At 43.7% G+C, this 27,843-nt stretch overlaps 1 protein-coding gene across 1 annotated transcript; it reads right to left on the bottom strand.

Annotated features, from left to right (window-relative positions):
- On the bottom strand, nt 1–27,843 carry HPSE (heparanase). The gene is made up of 12 exons (XM_032877414.1): nt 27,566–27,843; nt 21,215–21,360; nt 19,330–19,455; nt 14,596–14,769; nt 12,427–12,595; nt 12,080–12,127; nt 11,278–11,371; nt 10,313–10,419; nt 9,076–9,190; nt 6,392–6,510; nt 5,638–5,784; nt 1–740 (listed from the first exon to the last, which is right to left on the bottom strand). Exons 1-12 carry the CDS (start codon nt 27,793–27,795, stop codon nt 581–583), a joined length of 1,635 nt encoding a protein of 544 aa, XP_032733305.1. The 5' UTR covers nt 27,796–27,843; the 3' UTR covers nt 1–580.

Genomic DNA, 27,843 nt, shown 5'->3' with positions numbered 1-27,843 from the left:
TTTTTTTTTTTTTTTTTTTGTACTATCACTTCTAACTGTCTGTTGTGTCTCACAGTATTGTCGACAAAGAACGGAGAGAAGAGAAGCAGCAGCTGAATTTTAGGTAGGAGGATTTTAGTACAATGTTTAGGTGAAAGAGACTGTCTCTCATTTATGGACAATTTGAAGGTTGTAGCAGTAAACTCCTCCCATAGAGACAGCGTACAGAATAAGGAATTCTGCAATCTTTTAATAACTGTTTTTAAAGATAAAAACAACTAAGCACTTTCTTAAAATTAATCATATAGCCTTCACTTACTTGCCTTCTGGCTGTATTGGGAGTGTCCATATACCTTTTTAATAACCTTAAATAAAAATAGAACACGCAAAGCACTAAGCTAGTGTTTGACACAAGGTGTCATTAGCAGTGGTCTACTTGGAACAAAGGGCCATGCACGGAGAGTGTCCCAGGGTCCGTGGAGCTCCCACCAGCTGATTGTCAGGCACCTCCTTGCCTTCCTATAGCTTGGGTTCTGCTTTCCTCTCACCAATAAATACACTCGAAAAGTTCTATCTCAGGGCTAGTGTATGCCTTTCATTTTCAGAGGCAAGCAGTAACTTTGGCATTTCTTATCACAAAAAATCCATAAGAGAAAGCTGGCAAGCCCAGTGAACTTCCTGGACGGAGAGCTTTTTCTGTCAGAGCCGGGAGGGTGTGACCATCCACCATCCTCAGAGTTCGGCCGTTGAGCTGGGCAGATCTGCAAAGGGGAGAGACACACCCAAGTTAGGCCAGTTGTGGGAGCTCCACCTTCTCTACAAAAGTCCTGATGTCTTTTTAAGACCAAAAAAAATGTGTGACAGCTTATATTATAGAACTCGTGCTTCACTGCTATATCGGGTAAATATTTGACCCAGATGATCTCTAAGCTACACCGGGAGAGCTGAGTCATTATGACAGAGACCACATGGCCCGCAAATCCTGAAATACTGACTGGCTGGCCCATCACAGGAAATGGCGCACACAGAATCTATAGGAGGCGCTATGATGGAGGTACAAAAAAAATTAACATGATGTAACTTCTGGATTTGTGGCAGTTTTATCTGATGGCAAATAACGGGAAAAGTTCCTGTAAAAGGCAGATAGGGATTCAGAACTGAAGTAAATTTCAAAAATTTAACATTGAGGATGGCAATGAAATTTCCTCCTCATAACTGTGTCCATAAACCCTCTAACTCCCCATTCCCCGGGGTGATATGCATTCATTTGCATAGCTTATGTTGTTAAGATATTTTGGAAGAATGTATATTGCTGGAGTGAAGCAAAAATAATTCTGTTTCACTAAACCACAGATTCCAAAAATATGTATGTTTTCTTTGAATTCAAATTCAAAACTGAGTCCAAAAAATGTGAAATATATTTTAAGGACAAGTGTTATTTTTGTGCATATTTATTATTATTTAAATCAAATTAATACATGCTCACAGAAATAAATCCAATACAAACATGGGCTTATAAAGAAAACTGTTAGTCTGCTTTTAGTTCCACTGTAGTTAATCCCATAATTCTAAATGATGCTTACATCTCTATGATCTTTTTCTCAAGTGCTTTTTATATAACGAAAAAATTTTATTGTTGAAAATTGGTTAATGTCAGACTTATAGGTATGTCATATGCATAATACATGTATACACATAGATCACTTACAGGAGTGCCTTGCATATAGCGAGTACTACAAAAGTATTATCTGTCATTATCATTATTCTGACAAATAAATATAACAAAAGTAACCTGCTGATTCATCATGACCATTTTTAATATTTTGATATATATTCCTTCATCTCTCTTCATCTCTTTTATGTATATATACTCATATTTTCATTTAAACAAGAATAGGCATACAGTACATGGTCTCTTAAAACTTGATTCTTTTTCCCTGAGCACATCCTAACATTTGCTCACATACCCCCACTGCATCACTTTAACAGCTGGCTGTACGGGATCCCGTTGTGTGAGCATATTAGGATAATAATTGTCTAGTGTTAGACATTTGGTTGTTTCCAATTTAGAATTATTTTAATTTTCATCTTTAAAAATCTCTCAAACTCTATCTTCACTAAGTATCAGTCAGCAGAAAAACTGGTTTCCATTTAACCTTGATTAGCTGCCCAGCTCTGGGCTCTGTGCTTGCAGATGGAAGAGGATAACCATGATTGTGCCAGGGCCCATGAAGCCCGCCCTGCATTTACACTTGGTGCACACGTGCGTGAGTTGTTTTAGTGCCTACATAACACCCATTTTTAGAAGGGATGGGGGAAGAAAGACCATGACCATCATCAGGAAACCACAAACAAAAATAGGCCTTGAAAATATGTCTAAATGCCAGTAGTCAGAGCTGTTCTGCACGCATTTTGAGACCCATTTTCAAGGGTACATAAAAAAGTTGCAGGGGGAAAAAAAGTTGCAAGAATGTTTTAGGACAGGCCACAGAGCTTAAAGGTAATCTCATCATTGTCCATCAACAGCGTTTAGGGTTCAGGGTTCAGATGATGAAATATGGGCAAGATAATACACAAGACCATCTGGCAACATGTTCAATCAACTGTAAAAGTAGCTAAAGCTAGTATCAATACACTGAGAATAAGCTTAAAGCAGTGGATTATTTCTGCGTTGGGCTGGGTAAATCAGGGTAGGATTTTCTCGAGGATAGTATCTTGTTTTGTATTTTGAAGTTAGTAAAATGGTGACAAGAAATAGTAGACATGTTTGCCAAGTTTCAGATGAAACAGAGCTGAAAGGAATTAGCAAAATTTTGCTGTACAAAATTTATCTGAGATAAATATAAAATACTGCTTTTATGTTAAAGATATATTCCCTCAAATATTTACTAAACGCTTACTACACAGGACCTTTTGTAGACACTATACAAGTTGTTCAACTAAACACAATTTTTTAAAAAGGTGATCATTGTTTAACCCTCTGAGGTCATTAGAATGAGTAAGTGTGCAGATGAACACTCAGCAAACTAATCAGGGTTACTTTTGCAACATTTTATTTTATTTTAATTGATTGTTTTTAATTTAACAGACAGAGAGATCACAAGTAGGCAGAGAGGCAGGCAGAGAGAGAGGGAGAAGCAGGCCCCCGCTGAGCAGAGAGCCCGACACGGGGCCCGATCCCAGGACCCCGAGACCACGACCCAAGCCGAAGGCAGAGGCCTAACCCACTGAGCCACCCAGGTGCCCCTATTTTATTTTTTTTACAACACTTTAAAAGAGAGAAAAGTATAAGTGATATATCCTCATCAAAGAAAACTTAGGGTAATAAAACATTATCCTCAATTTCACCAATTTTCCATTACTAAGCATGAAATGTGTGATCAGAATGCAATGGGCTCTGATAAATACAGCAAACAGAAGAATCACTGAAGAAATTGGGCGCATTAAGCCTGGAGAGAACAATCTAATTGTCCTGCAGACACTGGAGCTATTCTGGAGAAAATTAGGAATTTGGCATTGTTCACATTAAGGGTAGCAAACTCAAGTGCCCACAAGAGCCAAGGAATTTATATGTGCAAGTGCAGTAGGACAGAGATAGTAGGACAGAGATAACGGGGTCATGGTGGGACTAAGGAGAACCTGTCTAAACTAAACAAACACAATTCAATTCCATCTGTTTGGGGAAACAAGCCCAGAGTTCCTAGAATATCGATTTAAAAAAATTTTTTAATGATTTGCATATTTATTTGGGGGGGATAGACAAAGGGAGAGGGAGAGAGAGAATCCCAAGCAGACGCCCTGCTGACTGTGGAGCCCGACACAGGGCTTCAACTCAGGACCCCAGAACCTGATCTGAACCTAAACCAAGAGTCAGATGTTTAACTGACAGCCAACCACTCAGGTGCCCCTAGAATATCTGTTTTTATTTTTATTTATTTATTTTTAAAAGATTTTATTTATTTTTCCTAGAGAGAGAGAGAGAGCGAGCACAGGCAGACAGAGTGGCAGCAGAGACAGAGAGAGAAGCAGTCTCCCTGCCGAGCAAGGAGCCCGATATGGGACTCGATCCCAGGACGCTGGGATCATGACCTGAGCCGAAGGCAGCCGCTTAACCAACTGAGCCACCCAGGTGTCCCTAGAATATCTGTTTTTAAAGAAAAGCTAGAAATCCAGACATTCTCTTCATTATCAATTTTTAAATATTGACAACTTAGTAAAGATAAAAATTAGTCTTGAGTGCATGCCAACCTCCCTTACCCGAAAAAAAGGAAAAAAGCCCTCTAAACCCACTTGTGCACAGGCATGAGGCATAGTTTCTGACCTCTGCTCCCAAGGACAGAACTAAACATGGCCAACGAAAGGCAGAGAGAGACGTTCCCCTTGCCAGAGAGGACGGCGGCTGGGATAGCAGATCCAGCCTGATCCAGCCAAGAATCAAGCAGAGCTGAAGGGCGTGAACGTCCCATCTAAGTTTGGACTGAAATATCTAACACTCTTCCAACTCTACAACTATTACTCTGTGACTTCAGAAAAGCTTTTCCCTTGTCAGCATCAGATGCAAAAGTACCCACTTTAAAAAGTCAGAACCCAAATAGAAAAAAAATGTGCTAACCAAATATGCATTATTTACATTAGGGGAAAAAAAAAGGTTTAAATGGCAGGAAAATGGATAAGTAAACCATGGTATTTTATAAAACATGAAGCCCATTAAAGATGTCTACAAAGGCTATGTATGGAAAGACATTTGTGGGTGTCCCTCTTTCCCTGAGAGACTGTATGATTACGGTTGTAGTAAAATGAAGCCCAGGGAAGACATAAGGTTCCAATGTTATTTATGTTTGCGGAATATAGGTCTTTGGGGAAAGCAAGCTTACTATTCTTTTTCAGGTTCTGATGCTAATTATCACTGAAAACCTCACTCAGCAGTTGCAGAGATGGGAGAAGATGGTGAGAATTTTGTAAACTCTTAATTTTTTATGCTCTAGTGTGAGAATAGTCATGATGAAAAACATTCCTTCCAATACGCATTGGCCAGAATCTTAAAACGTTTGTGGTGCCTGACTCTTCAAGGCTCATGGTCATTTTGGGGTGTTCTGTTGAATATGGTCTTTTATAAGACATATCCAATGACTGGCTTTTAAAAACTAAAATGTGCTACAACCGACTTCAAATAATCCACTGAAAAGCTACATTTCTGGACATTTTTTTCTTTCTTTCTCTAACCGGATAAAAATACTACCATCTCACTGTAAGAGAGTCACACTCAGCTCACGTGGTGTAATATGTATACTGACCCCACACCCTTAGTAGCAATTAAAACATAGGTATGTTTTGCTTTAGTGACTGCGTTACCAAGAATTATGTTTCTGTAGAGGAGATAATCTAAATGTCTTGAGGGCATCTTGACCTATCAAATTGTTTCGAAATGCACACTATTTCCTAAGATAACTGCTAATTTGTGTTCATATCCTTCTGCTTTGGACTCTGGGTGAGTTATATGTGTCCTGATAAATATTCATAGATAAACTTCCTGAATATTAGGAATTGTTAGAACTTGAAATAGTTGACTTTTTTTTTCCTCCCTTGCAACACCCTCTATTCTGATAAATACCAATCCATCTGGTGAAAAGTTTGAAATGAAAAAGGAAAACTACTCACTTGGAAAGCAATCCATCAGGGCCTAAAGGTCTCATGAGGTATTTGTCCACTGGTTTGTCGAATAGATGACGAGGTAACTGTAAGCGTTTGGTGACGTTGTGGAGGTTTAAGGCATATAGAGTTAGATCTCCTTCTTTGTACCTTGGGCTAAAAGCAAATAGATTAACTCCCTAAAAATATTTATCGAACTTAAGCAATTATGAACTCAATTGCAAACATAATCATGGATACTAAGTATTAGTCTCTGTAATGATGCTGGGCCTTCTTTTTATCCTTCCTTTCATGATTACGGTAGACAGCTAATGTGGGCCTATTTGAACACACGATTGAAACTGCTGCCCCTCATGCTACCATTTTCTGGGTGAGAACATTCTGAGGTCTTTGCTGCTTTGTCAGGCTGAGTTGCTAGGAAGCTAGTCAGCCCAACCCTATTCAAACCTAGGGAGGTTAAATAATAACAAATTTTGTGGATTCCTAGGAATTTAAATTATAAGCCATGTAAACAGGAGCTTTTCCTAGCCTTACGATAAAACTAAAACAAGTAAGAAAATTAAATCTATGGGCACTTTTCAGAATTTCCATCCAAACCATTCTCCTACTTCCTAGTGGGTCCTCAGTATTTCAAGAGTTCCCACTCACCAGAAATCATGGGTGGCTTTATTTTGACTAGAATTATTATTTTAGTATCATCCTATCAGGAAGAGCATATTACTGAAAGAAACGCTAAATGGTAAAGGGTGTGTCACATACTTACTGATTGACATTAGTGCAATGAAGGTATACTCGAAGTTTACTTCTGTCTGGACCTTTCACACTTGCCATAAACACGTTGGTGCCCACCAATTTCTTGAACAGAAGAGATAGCCAATAATCCTAGTCGTGGTGGTTGGGTAGAGAAGGAATAAAAATAGATTTTTTTTTTAGATTTTATTTATTTATTTGACAGACAGAGATCACAGGTAGGCAGAGAGGCAGGCAGAGAGAGGAAGTGAAGCAGTCTCCCTGCTGAGCAGAGAGCCCGACGCGGGGCTCGATCCCAGGACCCTGGGATCATGACCTGAGCCGAAGGCAGAGGCTTTAACCCACTGAGCCACCCAGGCGCCCTTAAAAATAGATTTTTTAAGAAAAGATTTAATTTATTTATTTGTCAGAGAGAGAGAGAGAGAGCGAGAGCATGCACAAGGGGGAGTGTCACAGGGAGAAGCAGGCTCCCCACTGAGCAAGGAGCCCAATGCGGGACTTAATCCCAGGTCCCTGTGATCCTGAGCCAAAGGCAGATGTTTACCCCCAACTGACTGAGCCACCCAGACATCCTCCAAAATAGACCTTTACTTAAATTTCTTTATTTAACAAAAATAGCATGAGAAAATAGTTAATCCTACAAAGACTGTGTCTATTATCCTAGAGTATTTAAATGACTATATCTTTTTGATCCATGTTCCCACCATGAACCTGGAGGCAGTTCTTGTTGCTACTTTTTATCATTGGAGGACTATATCTGCACAATTCAGAGGGCCATGACCACTAGGGTATATACCTCAGGAACGTAATTCATTGCTGAAGGAGTTTAAATATTCTTTATTGTCTATCACCCAAGAATTCAAAGCAAAGCTCAAAGCAGAACTTTTAGATATACACATGTACACACACACTCACAAAGGCAAGTCTTTACCATAAAACATATACCAGTTTATTTAAGAGATTAAAATAATTTCTGTTTTTTAAGATTTTTAAAAAATTTTAAGTAATCTCTATACCCAACATGGGGCTCGAACCCATAACGTGAGATCGAGAGTCACACACTCCACCAACTGAGTCAGCTAGGCAGCTTTAAAATAACTTTAGAACCTTATAAGCCCCCTTCCTGAGTAAAGTAATGGATGAGGCAATGGTCATTACTGGCTATCAAAAAAAAAAAAAAAAACAGAGAGAGAGAGAGCGAGAGAGGGACAACCAGACATTACGTGCCTCTTGTGGGAAGCATGTGACATCCCCTGTGAAGAACTACTGCAAACCAAAACAAAAACCAAAAATCTGAATGAGCTCAAGCTTCTAGGTCTAACTGCCAGTTTACAAGAAACAGAGGAACTTGCTAAAAGGATAGCATGAGAATGAATTTAACAAAATCCAGAACGTGGGAAACACTATAGGAAAAATTACCTTTCTTTAATTAGCAAATTCCACAGGACAGAAAAGGGGATGGGAGGGGAAACTTGCAAACCAACAGACTTAAGAGATATTTCAGTCAAATGCAACATATGGACCTTGTTTGTATTCTGATGTGAATGAGCTGACGACTAAAAACATTTGAGACGATAAGGAAAATGTGCAACGCCCACTCACTAAATATTCCGTGATACTGAGAGTTGAGTGTGAGTACTGTACAGTAGGATAATATCTTACGTTTGTGTAAAGGAGATACACACTGACTTATTTATGGATACGGTGATATGGCTGAGATTAGCTTGAAAGTAATGCAGTGGCTGGGAGGTGAGGAGTGGGCAGGACTAGAGATTAAACACGAGTGGGGATTTATATGCTTTTCTCTCTACTTTGAAACTTTCCATAATAAAAATTGTGTGTTGGTTTTTTTTTTTTTGTTTTGTTTTTTAAAGAACGCTACTCAGTTTATACCCCAAATCTTCCTTCTTCAGCTGAGGAAATGTAGACTCAACAGGGCAATCACATTTTGTTTCTCTGCTTACGTTCAAATTTTTTGTTCACTGGAGAGGAGTAGAATGAATTAAGCATTTACAAAGGAAATCTAACTTCAGTGTGGTTTGGTGACTGTTAGAGTGGGAAGCATTCGGGCCTCAGAGCTGGGATTTGCCTGGGATTCTAGAGTAACGTGGGACAGTTGTATGACCTCCCCTAATTACCCAACCTTGTCTCAGTTTGAACTTCCTCATCTGAAAAATGGATCTACGACACTGCCTTGCCAGCTTCCAGGATAGCTATGCAAATCAAACACGAAAAGACCTGTAGGGGGCCTGGGGTTCTCATTCAGGTGGGCGTCTGACTCTTGATTTCAGCCCAGGTCATGATCTCAAGGCCGTGAGACGGAGCCCACCTGGGCTCCTCACTCAGTGTGGAGTCTGCCCAAGATTCTCCCTCGCCCTCTGCTCCTTCCCCTTCCATGCCCGCGCCCTCTCAAATAAACAGATGAAGTCTTTAATAAAATAAAATTAAATTGAATTTTAAAATCCCATACTACATCCCAAGTGGCCCACATTAAAAACATTATTCTGCCTCTCAGTTTCTTCTTTTGGGACACACAAGTATGAAAACCGGTGGTCACTAAGGTTTCCTCCAATTCTTCATTCGGCGATGGGCTACCTGCTGAACTACCCAGAGGACTGACTGTTCCTGGGGGTTGGTACCAGGGCTGCTCAGTGTACTCTGGGCTATCGCGGCAATGGGGAGATGACGGTCACTTACGGGGAGAGGTTCGAAGTTTTCATCCACTAAGTGGTAGTTTCCGGCCCCAAAGAGCACTTGCCTCATCACCACTTCTATGCCCATCCTGGCCGACAGGCCCAGTTTATCCAGCCACCTGGAATAGAGTGCGGCCCGGCTCGCTTCAGGTTTGGAAACCAAAAAAACTCAGTTCTAATTACAGGCTATTCTGATAGACGCATCTATGTGGGAGGAATTGACAGGAAGTCAGAAAAGTGCTAATAACTATAAACAAGCCATTCCAATGAAATGGAGACTGCCCTTCCCCCGCATGTTCCCACACCCGAGCATGAGAGCAAACCCTCGAATACTATTAATATGCCACAGGAGTTTCTTTCAGGGTAAGAAAACATCTGCAAAGCAGAGTGAACAAATTCTCACCCTACAGATAGTCACTCTCCATCTTGCCAGATACTCTCCCCACCTCCCCACTCCCAGGCCCACGTGAGGAAGAAAATGTTGAAGAAAAGGCGGCTTGTAGTCACCAGGAGTAAAACATAAAGCAAGTAGAATCACACCTAGACTTTCATGACTATCTCCTTGCACACCCTCCATCTTCGGCTAATGGCAAGACAAACATCTTGATTCTTAACTCTCCTCCTCATGGTCCCATGAGAAAAAAGCATTTGTTCTTTATTCTGGATTCACAAGAATGGGGTTAGGAGGGGAACAAGAAAAAGTCTCTGTGTGAGGATATAGAACTATTGATTAAGACCGATGATCGAGTTATGGAATGTAAGTAAACCAGTTGTTTAAAGGCATCAAGTCTGTGGTGGCTGGATGACGAGGGTGATTTAGTTAAGTCTTCAAACTTACTGGTGGCTCCCCTGGGGTGACCTCACGCTTCAGACTCTAAGCGCCTTGCAAATCTATGAAGAGAGCTGCAGGTGCACTAAGGATCCCCTCAGACTCAAACCTCAAGAGGCTCTGACAGTCTCTCTCAGAGGATGGAACCCTTGGTGTATTTATGGGGCATAATTAAGGAACAGCACTTCTAAAGCAACTCATTCATACAGTGATTAATTTGGGACACCCGTTTGAGATGTCCAACAAACATGCGTAAACATGTTCTTGCAAAATCTGGCATGAGTTATGGGTCTGAGCCATAAAAACCGTCTTTGATCAGCTTTTTGGCCGATAAGCTGCTTCAGCAGAAGCTGTTTGATAAAGGGCCAGGAGGACGTCGCAGCCTGTCCCGCGGTGGTACCGATGCACTCACATGAAGCCGGCCACAAAGGTGTTGGACAGCAAGGGCGCTCCCCCGCCGTACGCAGAGCTCGTTTCTCCTAACCAAACCTTCTTGTGGGGTCGGGTCTCCTCAACAACCTGCGGACAGGAGAGTCCCCATTATATCTGCGAACAAGCCAACCAGCTGTGGTGCTGCAGATTAATGACGTTCAAAACCTTGTACTCCTAGACCGATTTGTCCGATACGGTTACAGAACATGTTCGTGGCCATTCAGGTCTCAGCAGTTTACTTCATTAGAATACTCAGTGTGGAAGGAGTTTGAATCATCCCCTTCCTATGACCTTGGAGAGTTAATTCTACCAAAGGGCTATTGGAAGTGTTTTTCATTTTTAATCAATACACATGGGTGAGGCCTGATGCTCAGGGGACTGAAGGTGAGTGAGTCAAGGAAAACATGGAACCGTGTCTACGGATGGAACGAGAATTGGCAAGACGCGGAATAAAAACTGGCTTCGTGGACGTCCCTCCTCATCCACAGTTTGGCCTTCGGCAGTATCTGTCACCTGCGGTCAGCTGTGGTCTGGAGGCAGACGGCCCTCCTTCCGACCTGTCACCAGGAGGTCACTAGTAGTCTAAGGCCACGTTACAATACATCTGTCATGCGTCTCACTTCCTCGCATCACGGAGGCATCTTCTCATCTCACATGTCCCAAGAAGAGTGCGTGCGGTGCCATAAGGTGTTTGGAGAGAGACCATACTCACGTAACGTCCATTACAGTGTATTGTTAAAATTGTTCTGTTTTATTACTATTGTTGTTATTCTCTTACTGTGCCTAATTTATAAATCAAAGTTTATCATAGGAAGGTACCTGTAGGAAAAAGTATTTATAGGGTTTGATATTATCTGTGGTTCCTGGCATCCGCTGAGGGTCTTAGGCCATATCCCCTAGAGATAATGGATCACTTTCCTTTAGGAAAAAAAAAAAAAGACTTACCTGGAAAATTTTTTGCACAGATGAAGTAAAAGTGTCCAGCACATCAGGGTTTAGGAAATCTTCTTTGGTAGCAATTCGTCCATTCAAGTAGTAGCTAAGTTAGAAAATATTCAGAACAAAATAGCAAACCAGGCTTCCTGCTGTTAAGTTAACCGGCTATCTGGCTCTCCCTCCCACCTCTCCCCACCCCGCGGGTACACGCACGAGTATCTTTAAAAGGCAGCAGTTCCAGCAAGAAGAGACCAAGATGGAAGAGGATCAGTTATTCTTTCCATTTTTTAAAAGATTATATTTATCTATTTGGCAGAGAGAGGGGGAAAGAGAGAGTGCAAGCAAGGGGAGAAGCAGGTAGAGGGAGAAGCAGGCTCCCTGCTGAGCAGAGATCCAGACATGGGCTCAATCCCAGGACCCTAGGATCCTGACCTGAGCCAAAGGCAGAGGCTTAGCGGACTGAGACCCGCCCCCCCCAGCACCCCTCAGTTATTCCTCCTGAAAGACTGGAAGTGCAGGTGCTTGTAGGCTACCTGTCCTTCGGCAAGCACATTGATTTTAGCTACTTACCCACTTCATGATTTCAATGATAGCGTGCCTTGACCTTATAGAGACTACCACATTATTTAAAATTAAGTTTAAAGTTTTGTTTTACTAATATTAAAAGACTAGTAGAGTGTTGCTTGAGAGATTATTTGTTTCTTACTTGAACTATGTCAATTAGCAGTTAAATGGAAGTAAGTTTTTGAAGCTAAGTAGTAAGTAAAACTAGCACTAGCTTCATAGCACTAAGAGCAGGAGACGTACTTACTGGTGCCATGTGACCGAATCAATGACTTCTCCCCCAGCCTTCAGGAAACTAGAAGAAAACGTCTATTATGACCTTTACTTAATCTTCATATGCACAGGTTTTATTTCCTAGATATGGGCTGCTCACTGCCTTAGCCTCAGGCAAACACAAACTTCCTAACTCTGATACAAATTATATTGTAGGTTCCACTGGCCCTCGGATCCTTGGTATTTGGAGCCCGTCAATGTCTCCTCTTTTGGGAAAACATCTGCTTCGGTGCGAATGGTTTATGAAGAGGCTATTGAGAATTCTCCACCAGATAGAAATACTACTTTTACCAAGAGTAGTTCTGCTTCCTCTAGTCCTACCTCCTCAGTATCTTGACAGTCTTTCCACGGGGCTGGCCAACATCAGGACCATAGAGATTTGAAGTTTTGAAAGTGGTTTTTTCTAGAAGTTTATGCAACTTGACAAAATCTTCTCCTAACTGCAATCCATCAATGAAAATACCAGCCTTCTTGCGGAAACTGTTAGGTTCTGAAAGACAGCAGTTCTCAAGGTAGTCACGTACCTAAGAATTTTGTATTTGGAAACAAACTTAAAATGGCATATAAAAGCACAAAAACATTTCCCAGTTACAAAAACTTAGAATTCAAAGGCAAGGGGCTCCTGGGTGGCTCAGTCCTTGAGCCTCTGCCTTCAGCTCAGGGCATGATCCTGGGGTCCTGGGATCAAGCCCTGAATCAGGCTCCCTGCTCAGTGGGAAGCCTGCTTCTCCCTCTCCCACTCCCCCTACTTGTGTTGCCTCTCTCACCGTCAAATAAATAAATAAATAAAATCTTAAAAAAAAAAAAAGAATTCAAAGGCAAGAAAAGGAAAACTCTGCATTATGAAAAAGATATTTCAGTTAAACACAAATGCAATTGACATTACTAAAGTGTGAGGGAGAATTACAACTTATTATTAACTTATTATTATTAAACTTATTATTATTATTAAAGTTACTATTAAACTAATGGATATTTGGGGAATAGTCTACATCCAGTATTTAATAAAGTGATTTCCTTAAAAAGGAGAAAAAGTTTGGGTAGGAGGGGAAGACGTTGAAAAACCAATTTCTACAATGTCATTAAAAGCCTTATTGGGACTGTTCATTCACAAATTGTCAGTGCAGGTGAGCTGGGAAGCAGCCAAGCTGAAGACATGGGAGGGAGGCACAGAAGTGTTCAGTCTGCTTCCCCAAACACCTCATACAGGCTCTCCCTTGGTCCCTCCTCCTTCTCTCTGGAAAGCAGACCTTTTCCTTGCAAAGGGGGCCCTAGGAAGAGGGAAACATGACGGCATGGCTCTTGTACCTTCCTCCGAAGAGCAGGAGTGGGGGATGGGCACAGCGGGAAAGTAGGGAGGGAGGGAGATAGACAGACGGGTAAGGACAGGTTCAGGTGATCTGTCATTCATGTGGTTCCTGTTATCCAAAGTCACTCAACATCTCGCTAAGGTACAATCCTCTCTGCCCCATATTGTGTTCTGTGCTTCCCTTGCCAGTTCCCTTCCCTGCAGAAACCTCGTCCCCAGATCTGCCTGTAGACATCACTATAGTCCATGGCACTACAGACATGTATCTTATTTGTTTGCTATCTTGTCCACCTGGCTCCCTTCCCCTAGAACGGAACTCCCAAGAAAGCGGGGACCTTGCTCTGGAGCCAGACTTCCTGGGTTCAAATCCCAAGTCCTCTAGTTGTTAGACCAGCATCACACAGCTTAAATACCTAACTAATAGCTAAATAGCTAAACTAAACTTAAGTAGCTAACCAAAAATTAACCTGCATCTCTTTTATCATCTGAAAAATGAAAGTCATAATTGTATCTGCCCCAGGGTGGTTATAAAGAGAAAATAATACTTATTAAATGCGCAGAACAGTGCCTAGAATGTAGTATGTGCACATTGTGTTACTACATCTCATTTCCCATTTTAGTTTCCGTTCTATTGGCTCATGTTTAAATGAATGCGGCTAATCACTAGTACTTCAGTTAGAATTTACAAGTTCTTTGCAAAAAGTGAAGAAGAAAACCATCGGGAGCTTGACCCATTCTGTACTAGGAGCTTGTAGCTTGAGCACAGCATGATGGTTGGGAGGGAGTTGCTGAGATTTAACTGACATATGAGAAACAGAGAAAGAAATGGAAAGGTAAGGGCCACAGTGCCTGCGTCCCAGTGCTGCTGAGTGTAGCCTGCCAACCGTAATAGGGTTAAGTGATCCTGAAACTGTCAAGTGAGCCCGGGAGCTGTGGGAGTGTTTGGGTCCCACCAGTTCTCTTCAGCTCAAGCGTGACATAAACTAGGATTCACAACAGGTTCTAGAATACGTAAAGGACTGCTCTGCCATAAGCAATTCCAAAAATTGCGTTGTTGAGCACTGCTACAAGTGTGCCGAGCCAAAAGTATATTTGTTAATATTAAAAAGAACGTCATAAATAGGAACAACTAAGCCAAAGGGGAATCTCCTTGCTAATAAAATGTTCCTAGGGGCACTCACCATTGCCTAGTTCCCAAGAAATGTTATAATTCTTGGAAGAGCAATAGTCCAGGAGCAACTGAGCGTTAGAACTGTTCCACTGCAAATCCGCTGTTCGGAGTAAAGCGTTTAGCCCAAAGATCAAGTCCAGTCCTGAGCAGTTTGCAAAAGAATACAGCATATCCACGGAGCTTTCTAGAAGAAAAATATTGCAATTTAATGGCTGGGTCAGCACTACAATATTGAAGGCCTCTAGATTTGTTCTCCAGCGAGTTACTATTTTGGTTGTTAAACTGAAGGAATTACAGTCCAAAAGAGTGACGACTACAATTATAAATACGAGACAAAAATTGGACAGGCAAATTAAATAGTTAAAAATCAATAGCACTTCATTTACTTCAGCTGTTGATTCAACTTTCCATGCCGAACCACGTAAAGTATCAGAAACTTCAGTCTGGCCCTCAGGTTTTGTTCAAATGAGTTCAAGGGAACTCAAGCCCAAGCCAGACAGTCAGTCATTAGTCAACGTAAGCCACACTGTTCATAACTGAAACATCTCTGCTCACAAACTCAGTCACAAAATATTATGGTAAGTTTAACTATATTTAAAATATTGTTTTTTGAAAATTCATGTATTAGGTTTATTAATCTTAAATAAGTAAAATTTGACATTAAAAAATTGGCCTAGGGCAGCAGATTTGGTTTCCAAACTACGTGCCAAGACATCCTGGCAAGCCTCAAGAAATTTACCACATAGCTGTCAGATTTAGCAAATGAAAATACGGACAAGTAGTTAAGTTTGGGCTTCAGATAAACGAGGAATAATTTTTACTCTATGTCTATGCAATATTTGAGAAATACTTACAGTAAAAAAATTAGTTTTTCTGAAATTCAAACTCAACCAAGCAGCTTATTCACACAGGCACCACAGGATCCTTTAGATGCACAAGGGAAACATCAGCTTTGTTGGACACAACAACAACTATTACTAGTAGGTTCCTGGACCTGACAACTTAATAATTGAAACTCTTAGGTATTTACATGGGGCTAGGTAAGATAAATTTAAAATTTAAAAAATTTGAAAAAATTAGAGTCACTTAAGTGCCATAAAGGTTTGGGAACTTTTGAACTCAGCTTTTCTAACCATCAGCTAGTCTAAAGTCACTTCTTGAGAGTAGCAACGATGTCCGTCTGAATATCATCTCAAGTTGGGTATCATATGCACAATAAGCCTGTAATTTTCACGTATATTTAGAGTTATTTGTTGACTGGAGATCCACTCTTGAGCTCTCCTCGTTTAAAACAATCCGAGTGAGTTACTGAGCAAGCATAGTAGAGCGACCCTCAGTGTAATATTGTCAATGGAGGCTGGCGCACAGGAACATCCCTCGCGAGGCGTTTGAGGTGTGTTAGGTGTGTGCTGTGTCACCCACATCCGCAGAGCCTGTCTGTCATCACGCAGTTATGGACAACAGGGTAGAAAAGCTCTCCAGTCCTGTGGCCCAGCCTTCTACTGGATCCTGAGCCATGGCTGGGAAGGCACAGAGCCTTGGGACTGCTGAGTTCTCCCCAAACTGCCACCCTCATTTTCCCACGAGGAAACTGACACCCAAGGAAAGGAGGTGCTTTGCCCGAGGCCACCGAGCTATTTGGTGGCAGTGTCGTCACTAGAGCCTGCTGTAAAGGGCAACTCGACTGTCCTGTCACAGCTCCAGGTTGGACATTCATCCTGCAAAACCACGCTGCAGAAAGTTTCCCGGATCAGGAATCCCAAGGCCTGAGCTCCAGGACACACTCTCCCACTTACAGACATAGTGACTGCTCCCCCTCAGCCGCGGATCCGTGACCCTGGAACTAGCACCAAGAAGTGTCTACTCACAAAACCGAGGTTGAAACGACATGGATCAAAACTCACTGTGAACCATAAAAACCTTCACAGATATTAGGGACTGTCACTACCTAGTCCCTCTGTGGCATTTTCAAAAAACCTAGAATGCTTGCATTTCAGAGTATTTATTCAACTCATACTTGACTCTTTGTCTATTTCATTTTTCCGAATGCACTTGAAATTTATATGGCTTAAAATTCTATTATATGCTTCCTACAGCAGAATAGTAACATCTCCTAGAATAAGGGCTAAATATTACTGAGCTGGAATCTACTCTAAAAAAAAAAAACCAACCCAGTCAGTCTACTCTGTCCTCAAAATAAGAACAATATGAAAACTCACATCTAAGGGGCGCCCGGGTGGCTCAGTCCGTTAAGCATCTGCCTTTGGTTCAGGTCATGATCTCAGGGTCCTGGGATCAAGTCCCGCAGTGGGCACCCTGCTCAGTGGGGACCCTGCTTCTCCCTCTCCCTCTGCCTGCCACTCCCCCTGCTTATTTCTTTCTCTCCTTCTCTCTGACAAATAAAAAATAAAATTAAAAAGAAAAGAAAACTGACAGCTAATTTTCCAATTCCCAATCATTATCCTTATTGTATAAGAGGGTGGAAAGATCCCTGGGACAAGGATAATCTAAAGGACACACTAAAACTGGCACTGATTCTTTCCTTGGCGTTATGCCACATCTGTTTACTTAAATGTGTCCACTTTCAGTGTGGGAGTGGGTGATGGAGGCGGAGGAGTCAGGACATGTGGAAGAGAGGTGGAGAAGGAGAGCAAAGAATTAGCTCATTAAGTATTTGAATAAGGAAGTTTCTTCCTACAGTCACACCCAGAATTACATCTGTAACATTGCTTCCTTTTCCTACCTAAATAGGCTTACACAGGTTATAGTCTCATGACAAATGTTTTTGTCATCTTCTACTTAAGAGAAACCCATCATCCAATGGGTCGTATAATTGGAAAATTTACCTATATCTTCTAGGACACCTGTTTTAAGGGTGTGGGCCACTGACTAAGCAATTAGTCAGTGCCGTGATAGACACATTTGAGGACAGTGACTGTCCTAGCCACCACAGACTTCTGCAATCTCTTCCATTGGACAATGCCAGCTCAAGCTCCTCAGGCATTACCAACCTCAGCCGTCAGGGCAGAATAATGTGTGGGAACACCTACGGGCTTCTGAGATACTTCTCCCTATAATGAGTTGGTGTCTACACTAAACACAGGACATTCCTATCTATGTTTCTAAGACATGTATGTTTAAATGAAGAATTTCAAACCAGGAGTCAAACGTTTTCAAATATAAATAAATTATCCATATTTGTTAAATATTTTAGCCATAATGATGTACTGTATGGTGACTAACATAACATAATTTAAAAAAATAAATAAATACTTTAGCCAACAGGATGGCTGCAGTTATAATGACCTAATTACATAGTTAGTGAAGGAATTTTCTTCTGGTGTAGGAACTATGAAGGCCCTAGTCCCAGAGGCAGGGTAAGATGTGGAAACCTACCATCTTGATTCCAGAAAGACTGTGTAAGGTAGGAAACTGATAAACTGGTATAACATTTAACATGATGCAAAATAAAGTAGAAATCAATAGATTACCTAATACCAGGCAGTCCTCTCTTACCAGACCTGTATTGTAATGATTTATTATAGGTGACGACTTACTGCTATGGGTCTCTTGTACTCTTGTCATTCCCTTCATGGGATTGAGACGGCCCTGCATTATGCAAAATTCCATTCAATCATAGATCATGTTATTAAAGTGTCAGAGTTGTTCACCTTTCCCCTTTAAAATACAATAAATAATTTAGAGGACTGCATTATCTATTAACATGTAAACCATTTTCTGATTTCTTAGGTGTCACATCTTTTCTGTACTTTATAAATAAAAAATATTTTAAAAAACCCACTGGATATGTTGAAATCCAGATAGTATACAGTAAAACCTTACAAAGACAAATAATCTACTTCCAACAATGTGCTCTTAGAGATGCCGAGTGACTCAAATTAGCTACGAGATAATTTATTTTTCAAAAATTAAAAGACAGTTGTAGGGTATCTGAGCAGGTTATTCCCTTAACTGAGATTTGGGGAACATCATCCCTTAGTTGGGTCTAAAATATCAACTTGTAGATAGAAATATTTTTCATAGTTAAATAAGGATTGCTTGTTTCAGTTGTTTTAAAGCCCTACATGACAACATCATCCCATTCTGAAGACTCGATAACTGTTTCAGTGAATGGAAATAAATTCCTGGTTCATCAAGCTAGTTCTATGTCTGCAAAGCCACAATGGAAAGAAAAAGAGAGAGATGCTCGATGGCCAGCACTGTCTGGTATGACTCAGGCTTCCACTGTCTAATGGTACAGCAACTTGTAATAGGGGTTGCTTTTGGGAGAAGAGAGGATATGGATGACGATGTGTGAATGGTTTTCACAACTTGCTCTTTTTTCCCCCCTCAAGATTTATTTTTATTTTCAAGTAATCTGTACACTCAGCATGGGGCTGGAACCCCCAACCCTGAGATCAGAAGTCACAGGACTTTTGACTGACTGAACTAGTCAAGCACCCCATTATTTACTCTTCATACTTTTGTATTTTATTCTCACACGTGGAATGTATCCGTGTCTTCCCCTGGCTTCCTAGTTGCTCAGAGCAGTAAAGGTCATTATTAGCTTGTGAATGTATGATTTCTAGATTTTACTTCATGGCTAATAGGCAAAGTCAGGGGAAGAAACTAAAAAATCAGAAGTTTTGGGTTCAAGATTTCCCATTAACTCTTGACACAACTGCTACAGGGCTTACATGGTTCAAACCCAAGTTCAAGCTACCCATGTATTTTGGGGGCTTACTTGAGTAAGTGCTGTTCTTGAACTTCTCCTGAAACTGTTCTCCGAGCAGCAATCGTTCCTGGAGGGGCCACTCCATCTGCAGCCTCGTCTCTACATCAGATGGGATGGATCCAGACTCGCAAGGATCTACAAGTGGGAGAAACAGTTTAGAGAATCTCTTTTCACAGGGGTAAGGCTGCAATCCCATACATTTATTTTATTACCTAATTATGTGACCGAAGCAGGATAATTACATTTCTGGTTTTTAGGTATGAGGTCAGAGAAAGATATACTCTGTTACACACGTCAAATTTGCTGGCTAATCAATCACCACACACACGTGCACGCGCGCAAACACACACACACACACACACCAAAGGGCAGTTTTCCTAAGAAACATTAGACATACCCTGGACACAGATACACTGGACATAACTTCAAGTTATTTAACAATTCAGAAGGCTCCTAAGAAACTTAAAATTGCTAGACAACCCCACCGAAGAAAACATAGTTCAATTTTCTTAAGATTCACATTCAAAATACACAGAAATTTGTTTTGCTGGACTCTATCTGCTTTGTGATGATTTCCTCTTGCCATAATGGTGGGACAGGAGATATTGATTTGTTTTTTTTCCCCTTCAGATATGGTATCCTCAACGCTTCTGAGACCACAACATGGACAACTAGACAAGTCAACCACTATGCTGACAGGCAGGTCCTGCTGCTTTATCACAAGGCAGTAGAGCTGCTGGGCGCTGGCTGCCACGGCAGGCTGACCCGCCAACACTTCCTTTCTGGGAAGCTGCACATTCTGGCCTCTGGCAGCCCGTGCCTCGTCCATCCCTGTGCTCAAAAAGATGTTTCAGACGCACTTCACATTCCCCACCACCCACCACATATACACACAGGATGAGGAAAATGAGGAGTAAAGGAGAGTTTCCTGTCTGAACTGGAGACCCTGCAAATACACATGGCTGATGGAAATGGTCAAGTCTAACATAAATTATTCCAATATGTCATTTTAAGAGAATTCTCCCATTTTTTTTCACTTTTTCTAATTACTCTTCTATCAAGTTTAGCCCAATTACCGATGAACTATTCTGGACACTTCCTAACTGAGGAGAATATGTAACATATGAAATATTGAAATATTATTCACTAATATATGTGCATACATCATTATGATTCAACTATATATACAGCATACTTTTCATAATTGCTACAATAATGATTTAACTTCCACTTGATGTCTGCATAGCACTTATGAAAGATGTAGGGCAAATCCTCGTTGCTCCCTAAAGCAGGTTCTCAGGGGGAGCCAACAGGCTTCCAAATATCAGAATCCCCCGAGGAGCTTGCTAAACTCATAACCTAAGGTTGGAACACGGAACCCAAATACTTGAACACACCCCAGGGGACTATGATAGTCGACAAAGTTTGACAATCACTGCCCGACAAATCAAATCGTAAAATCCATTCTAAGAAGCAGAGCGTATCTCCACACCCTCTTCTTGTACCTTCCATTCACATTCTATTTTCAGAATAAATGGGTTTTAATCCATTGCTCGTGTCTTCAGCTGGAAATACTCTTTTCAGTGTGACACATTTCTGTCCCCACGCTCCCACTAAGCAGCCATGTCCTTCAGCTACAATCATTGTTCTATTTACAGCACAATTAACTCTCAGTTATGCCCAGCACAATTTTTTGTGTGAGTCTCACGTTCCTGAAAACATTGGGAAGAGGAAACCTGCCCCCTGCTCCCCCTTTTTGTGAGAGTGCCTCCTTGGGCAGTCGGGAGCCCCGGATGTCTTACTAATTGTTAGATGTCAGCTGGAACACTGCTCTGAGAATACTCAAGACTGACTCAAGTGAATTAGAACGTATTGTGAATCTTTAAAAGTTCACCGTGATTGACTTGAGACTGCCAGTAACTCCTCTCTTCAAAAGTCGCTTCTTTTTGGGGATCAAAAATGAGAAAGTCCGTCTTGGTGCCACCAAATCGCAGGTAAGCGGGAGACAAACCTCTTGCCAAAGTGCGAAGCTTCGGAGAACTGTTAGGAGACAAGCAAGAGACTAAAGGCATGTTTTCCAGGACAATCCAGTCAAACATATTCACTCTTGAGGTGGATCTATCTCTTAACATGTAGCTGTATGGGGCCTGGAGGGAGAAGTCCTAACGCTATACGAGGGAAGTCTTCTCAGTCTGAATCTTTCTCAGGGCAAGGTCACACGTCTAGGTGCCTGTGGGCGACTTGGAGCTCTGACTCTGGCAAGAACTTATATTTTAATTTGACAAGTAGGACAGTGTTCAGAACTTTCAAAACACTCATAACCTTTTATGATTGATGGAGGGAAAGAGATTAAAAGAGTGGGCACTATAGGAAAGAGGACTCTGTGTTTATTTTATTTTTTTTTAATTTTATTTTTCCAGTGTTCCAAGATCCAATAGTACATTAAGAAGATTATCCACCATGACCAGGTGGGATTTATCCCTGGGATGCAAGGGTGGTTCAGCATTCGCGAATCAATCAATGTGATAGAACAAATCAATAAAAGAAGAGAGAAAAACCACATGGTCCTTTCAACTGATGCAGAAAAAGCATTTGAGAAGACACAGCATCCATTTCTGAGTAAAACTGTTCAAAGTATAGGGATAGAGAGAACATTCCTCAACTTCATCAAATCTATCTATGAAAAACCCACAGCAAATATCATCCTCCATGGGAAAAAGCTCGCAGCCTTCCCGCTGAGATCAGGAACACGTCCAGGATGCCCACTCTCACCACTCTTGTTCAACATAGCATTAGAAGTCCTAGCAACAGCAATCAGACAACAAAGAGAAATAAAAGGTATCCAAATTGGCAATGAAGGAGTCAAACTCTCTCTCTTCGCAGATGACATGATTCTTTATATGGAAAACCCAAAAGACTCCACCCCCAAACTACTAGAACTCATACAGCAATTCAGGAACGTGGCAGGATACAAAGTCAATGTACAGAAATCAGTGGCTTTCTTCTACATTAACAATGAAAATACAGAAAGGGAAATTAGAGAATCGACTCCATTTACTATAGCAGCAAGAACCATAAGAACCTGGGAGTAAACCTCACCAAAGAGGTGAAGGATCTGTGCTCGAGGAACTACAGAACACTCATGAAAGAAACTGAAGGAGACTCTGTGTTTCTTTGAAAATAGATTGTCTTCAAAAATGTTATGTTCCCAGGGCCCCTGTGAGGCTCAGTAGGTTAAGGTCAGACTCTTGATTTTGACTTGGGTCATGATCTCGGCGTCTTGGGATGGATCCACGTCAGGCTCCATGCTCGCAGGGGGTCTGCTGCTCAGGATTCTCTCCCTCTCAGCCCCAACTTGCGCTCACGCTCTCTCTAAACTAAATAGATCTTGGGGCGCCTGGTGGCTCAGTCGGTTAAGCGCCTGCCTTCGGCTCAGGTCATGATCTCAGGCTCCTGGGATGGAGCCCTGCATCGGGCTCTCTGCTCAGCAAGGAGCCTGCTTCCCCCTCTCTCTCTGCCGTGTGGACAACTGATGGAAGGACCCAGACTGTGGTCATGTTGACGTGCACAGGAAGGGACGGGCTGAGACAGGGTGACAGCTGTGGGGTGGAGAGAGGGGGCTGCCTTCAAGACACCTGTGCAGGCAGAAACATGGGACTTGGTGTCTAACCGGGGTTACAGAGGAGGCGAGGTTACCCCCGGAGGCAGGTGACACGTGCTGAGATGAAGAACAAGTGACTGACGGGAGACGGGGATGAGGGCCTGGGGGAGGCGCTCCATTTTGTCGAACTGGAAATGTTAAAGCAACCCCTAAAACTTACTGCCATCTGGCCCTGGCCGTGTGTACTGCCCGAGCTGAGGGACACGTCAGACACGCAGAATGAGGAGTCCTCGTCTAAACTCAGTGACTGGTAACCCCCGGCCCCTCAGCCGATACGAGGAGCTTCCCCGGGTCCCTGTAGGCTGGCTCTGGCCCCTGCCCTTGGTCAGGCTCCGACGCGTCCTTGGCACCGTGACTGCGTGTGAAGACAGGAAGCTCATGGAGACGTTCTGTGCAGCTGCCACAGAGACGGACGCTCTCTGGAAATGGAAGGAAGACTGGCACCATGCACAAGGGTCTGTGTCTACCTCAGGACAGTGTCTGCGCCCAGCCTGGGTCAGACCCCAGAGCCCCAGAACCCGCCTCCCAGAGGCAGTGACTGCAGCAGCTCGCACCACCCTGCTCCGACGTTCCTCAAATCACTAGCGTTCTCTGAAGTCCGCTTCCTTACCATTGCTTGGTTCCCTCTCTATCTCCCCCGCCCCAACCCCTGGGCCAGAGAAGCTCTCCTCTCTCAGGCGGAGCAGAGTCTCCTTCCATCCTCCCACCCACCTCCCCACAGAGTCTCCTCCTAGGCGAGAGCCAGGCACACAGCCGGTGCTCAATAAATATTTCTTAAGTGAATGAACAAGCGAGTCCACCCTGACGGAAGGGCAAGTGGGGCCAGACAAAGCTTGTCTGTCTCTGAACACAACCAAAACCCAATGCTACGGCTCCTGCCAAGTAAGGGAAATCATGTGTTTCAAAGGTATCGGTATTAAAGACCTTTTTGTTTGTCCCCTTTGCAAGGGAGCCTATTCTTGTTTTGAGAATATAACAGCGACGCCCTCTGACAAAACCCAGAGCTTAGACAGCTGCAAGACGTGTCATAAATATAGAACTGATCAAAGGTACACTACTTCTAGCATGCGCGGGCGGCTGGGGGGGGCGGTGGGTGGAGGTGAGGGGGCTTGGAGGGAGGTTGGAGGGGAGGTGGGGAGAGGTGGTTGGGGGGAGATGGGGGGGAGGTAGAGGGGGACGTGATGGGGGAGGTAGGTGGAGGTGGAGGTGGTGGGGATCCACTGCCGCCAGGACCATATGGAAATAAACCAAAAGACCCACATCAAAGCAGCCGCAGGTACTCTGCTCCCGGAGCAGTTTGTGAGGGGAAAGCAAAGTCTGCGGGTATTTCAGTTTTACCTTCTGTGTGAAAATAAGCTGCTTCTCTCGGCCCCGAAGCAGGCCGCCTTCTGGCACTGAATGCTGCAGGCTGACAGCCAGTTGTGAGGCTCTGACAAGGAGCTGTTAAACTGCGGGTGGTTTGAAATCACCCAGGGTGGGAGTGTTATACCACAGAAAACAGAAAAATCAGGGAAAAAAAGAAAAGAAAAGAAGAAAAAAATTGAACCCAAACCAGTCCCCCTTCTTCCCCAGAGCCAGTCGCTGAACAGCTCGGAGCGCACAGGGCAGCAATTCACGGCCGGGAAGCAGGAGAGACCCCTCAGGAAATTATGTGATGTGGAGAGCAGGCCCAAGCCAGATGTCTGAGGGACATCAAACATCGAGGACAAACTAGAGGAAGAGGTGACGAGGTGTTAAAGAGGCGGGGAACCCCCCGAAACGGAAGTGACCCAGACCCGAAGGGATGAGAAAGGTTCATGGTCAACCTCGCCAAATGCTTCCAAGAGACTCCAGAACCGAATGCCACAGAGTGGTGCCTTCAACAGGGAAACCTACTCTCTCACGGGAGTGGAGGCGCCCAGGAACCCACCACTCCAGTCTCCACACCCTTTCTCTCTGTGCATAGGCGTCTCCACATTTCCTCTTTTTGTAAGGAGGTCAGTCAGAAGGGATGAGGGCCACCTCCATTCCACTACAACTAGGATTTTCAAAAAATTTTTTTATTTATTTTTTAAATTTCTTTTCAATGTACCAGAATTCATTGTTTATGCACCACACCCAGTGCTCCATGCAATACGTGTCCTCCATAATACCCACCACCAGGCTCACCTTCCATCCTCCCACCCCCCTCCCCTCGAAAACCCTCAGTTTGTTTCTCAGAGCCCACAGTCTCTCATGGTTAGTGTCCCCCTCCAATTTCCCCCAGCTCCCTTCTCCTCTCCATCTCCCCACGTCCTCCATGTTATTCCTTATGCTCCACAAGTAAGTGAGACCATATGGCAATTGACTCTCTCTGCTTGACTTACTTCACTCAGCAGAATCTCCTCCAGTCCCATCCATGTTGCTACAAAAGTTGGGTATTCATCCTTTCTGATGGAGGCATAATACTCCATAGTACTTTTTAAAATGATTTTATTTATTTAGTTGACAGAGAGAGAGAGCAAAAGTAGAGGGAGCTACAGGCAGAGGAAGAAGCAGGCTCCCCACTGAGCAGGGAGCCTGACACAGGATTTGATCCCAGGACCCTGAGATCATGACCTGAGCTGAAGGCAGATGCTTAACCCACTGAGCCACCCAGGTACCCCTCACTACAACTAGTTCTTAACTAATTGTATCTGCAATGGCACTATTTCCAATTAAGCTCACATGCTGAGGTAGAGGGGTGAGGACTTCAGTGTGTGAATTGTGGGGGCAGCACACGTCAAGGCAACCCATGATGGACACCAGACAGAAAGGTGTTCATTGGATTTTGCAATGAAAGGTCACTGGTGATGTTGGAGAGATGGACTTTATGACGCAATGATAGGGACATCGTGGTCGCGTATCAAGGAAGGAGTGGGTGGTAAGGAAGGCCGCCAAGGGTAGACGAGAGGGGCAGTTCCCGCACAAGCACACGTGCGGAGATGGGAAGGACTTGAGGAGGTTTCCACATCGTGAGGAAGGACTCAGTCCAAACAAAGAGGTTAAAGGCAAAGGAGAGAACAGATGACGGACAGAGCAAAGTCCTCAGGGAGGCAGGAGAGGACAGAGAGTAGAGATGCACTGGCCTGAGGACAGAGAAAGGAAGAAAGCTAGACTCGGCCGTGGTATGTGTGCAGGTTTGGTGGCAAGAAGAAGAGGAAGTTCTTGTCCACTGACTTCATTGGCTCTGGGAAAGAGAAACGTGGCCACAGGCTGAGAGTGGTGAGGCGGAGGCTCCATCAGAGCTTGAAGGAAGTGGAGGATGAGAGAGGCAGGGAGATGAACGTGTCCGCGATCAGGCACAGGGAATTCTTGATTGGGTCGTTGATTACTTATCTCCAGGAAGAAGGCAGACTGAAAAGATGCTCCTTTCCAATTCTAGAATGTTCTATCTCTGGCATTTAAGTTCTGTGTACTCTACGTTCTCTAATAGCAAATGTGGAAAAGAGGAAAACCACATCTGTTTGCCATCATGGGATACCAGAACCATGCCGTCTGAGGAAATCTGCTCAGGCCTCCGTTGAACACCTCAGAGGTCTGGGCCCTGATTCTCCTACTCTGCAGCGGGGCGCTGTCAAGCCACTTATAACAACCAAGCCACCCATCTTGGTGGAGCTGGGAATCAAGCTAGTGTGGTCTGACCTCCAGTGTCTTCACCACTAGGCTTCCTGCTTTTCTTTACAGAATTAATGAGCAAAATTAGCAATGGCCCCTGACAGCAAGGGCGTAGGCAGGAGAGCATGCAGGTGTTTGCCAAAGAGGAGATTCTCAGCTGTTTGGGCTGGTTGAGGTGTGGCCATCTCTGGAGGCTCTCGTGACCTAGATGACCTGGGCCTGTCCCTGCAGCATCCCGTCCTGGGATCTCACCGTACTCATGGGGCAACGGCCAGTGAACAAGCACCAGTCTGTCTCTCCGGTGAGAAAAAAAACTATGGCTGGTTTTGCAGCCTCATGTTGGAAAAATATCTTTTTATTCAGGCCCAGGAGTTCACTGCAATCGTCTCCTAAGTCTCATTTAGTTCATACTTAGATTAAAACAAACAAACAAACAAACAAACAAACAGTATAATACTGGAAATCTCTCCCTGTGCTCAGCTTTGCTGAGAACCTAAAACTGCTCTTCAAAAGTTTATTTTAAAATATATAAAATCATAGCTTATACACGCACATTTATTTTCCTTTGAGCCTTTTTCAGCTGACTTTTTTTTTTTTTTCAACCTTCCTAACAGTTTACGAGAGGGAAGCCTGGTCCACGATCTAACCTGTCCTGCACTGCGCTGCGAATTCAAGGGCTCACAGCCCTTCAGGCGCACTATCCTGGGTCCCTCCTCCAGGCGTATTTCTGGGACAGATGGAACGTTTCCTTTCCAAACTGCCGGTAATACCTGGCCCTTGGTTGGCGCTCAGGCAGCACCTGCTGGGTGAACGCAGGCGGGACAGAGCGGTTTGGGGGCGGCAGACCCGGGACGGGGAGCGGGGAGGAGGGAGAGAGAGACGGAGACCGAGAGAGACGGAGGGAGACCGAGCTTCGCGGGCGCGGCTGTCAGGAAGGCAGGGCACAGGGGCGGGCAGGCCGGCGCTTACCCCAGGAAGGCGAGGAACCGCGGGTCCGTGGCCAGGTTGGCGTCGATGGTGAAGGACAGGAAGGCGGGACTCACCCGCTGCACCGGCCGCTCGGTGGCCAAGTCCAGCTCCACGGCGCCCTCGGCCTGCGCGGGTCCCGCCAGGGCGCCCGGGGAGAAAGGGCCGAGCGGCCCCAGGAGCAGCAGCAGCGGCGGCGGCAGCGGCAGCCCCGGTCTCCAGCGCAGCAGCATCTCGGGCTCACCTGGCCGCACCCCTGCCCCGCGGCCCAGACCGCTCGC

This window comes from Lontra canadensis, unplaced genomic scaffold, assembly GCF_010015895.1.
Source record: "Lontra canadensis isolate GAN:19392208 unplaced genomic scaffold, GSC_riverotter_1.0 scaffold1, whole genome shotgun sequence".
NCBI classification, from domain to species: Eukaryota; Metazoa; Chordata; class Mammalia; order Carnivora; family Mustelidae; genus Lontra; species Lontra canadensis.
Note: the sequence above shows the minus strand (reverse complement) of the source record. Positions and strands in the feature narration are given on the sequence as shown.

Bases quoted from the DNA above. Each gene is read 5' to 3' on its own strand.
- HPSE (XM_032877414.1), bottom strand. From the start codon at position 27,795: ATGCTGCTGCGCTGGAGACCGGGGCTGCCGCTGCCGCCGCCGCTGCTG. The intron at 21,361-27,565 runs GTAAGCGCCGGC...GTCTCCTAACAG, and splicing joins CGGTTCCTCGCCTTCCTGGG to TTCTCCGAAGCTTCGCACTT. The intron at 11,372-12,079 runs GTAAGTACGTCT...TTTCTAACTTAG, and splicing joins GATTCGGTCACATGGCACCA to CTACTACTTGAATGGACGAA.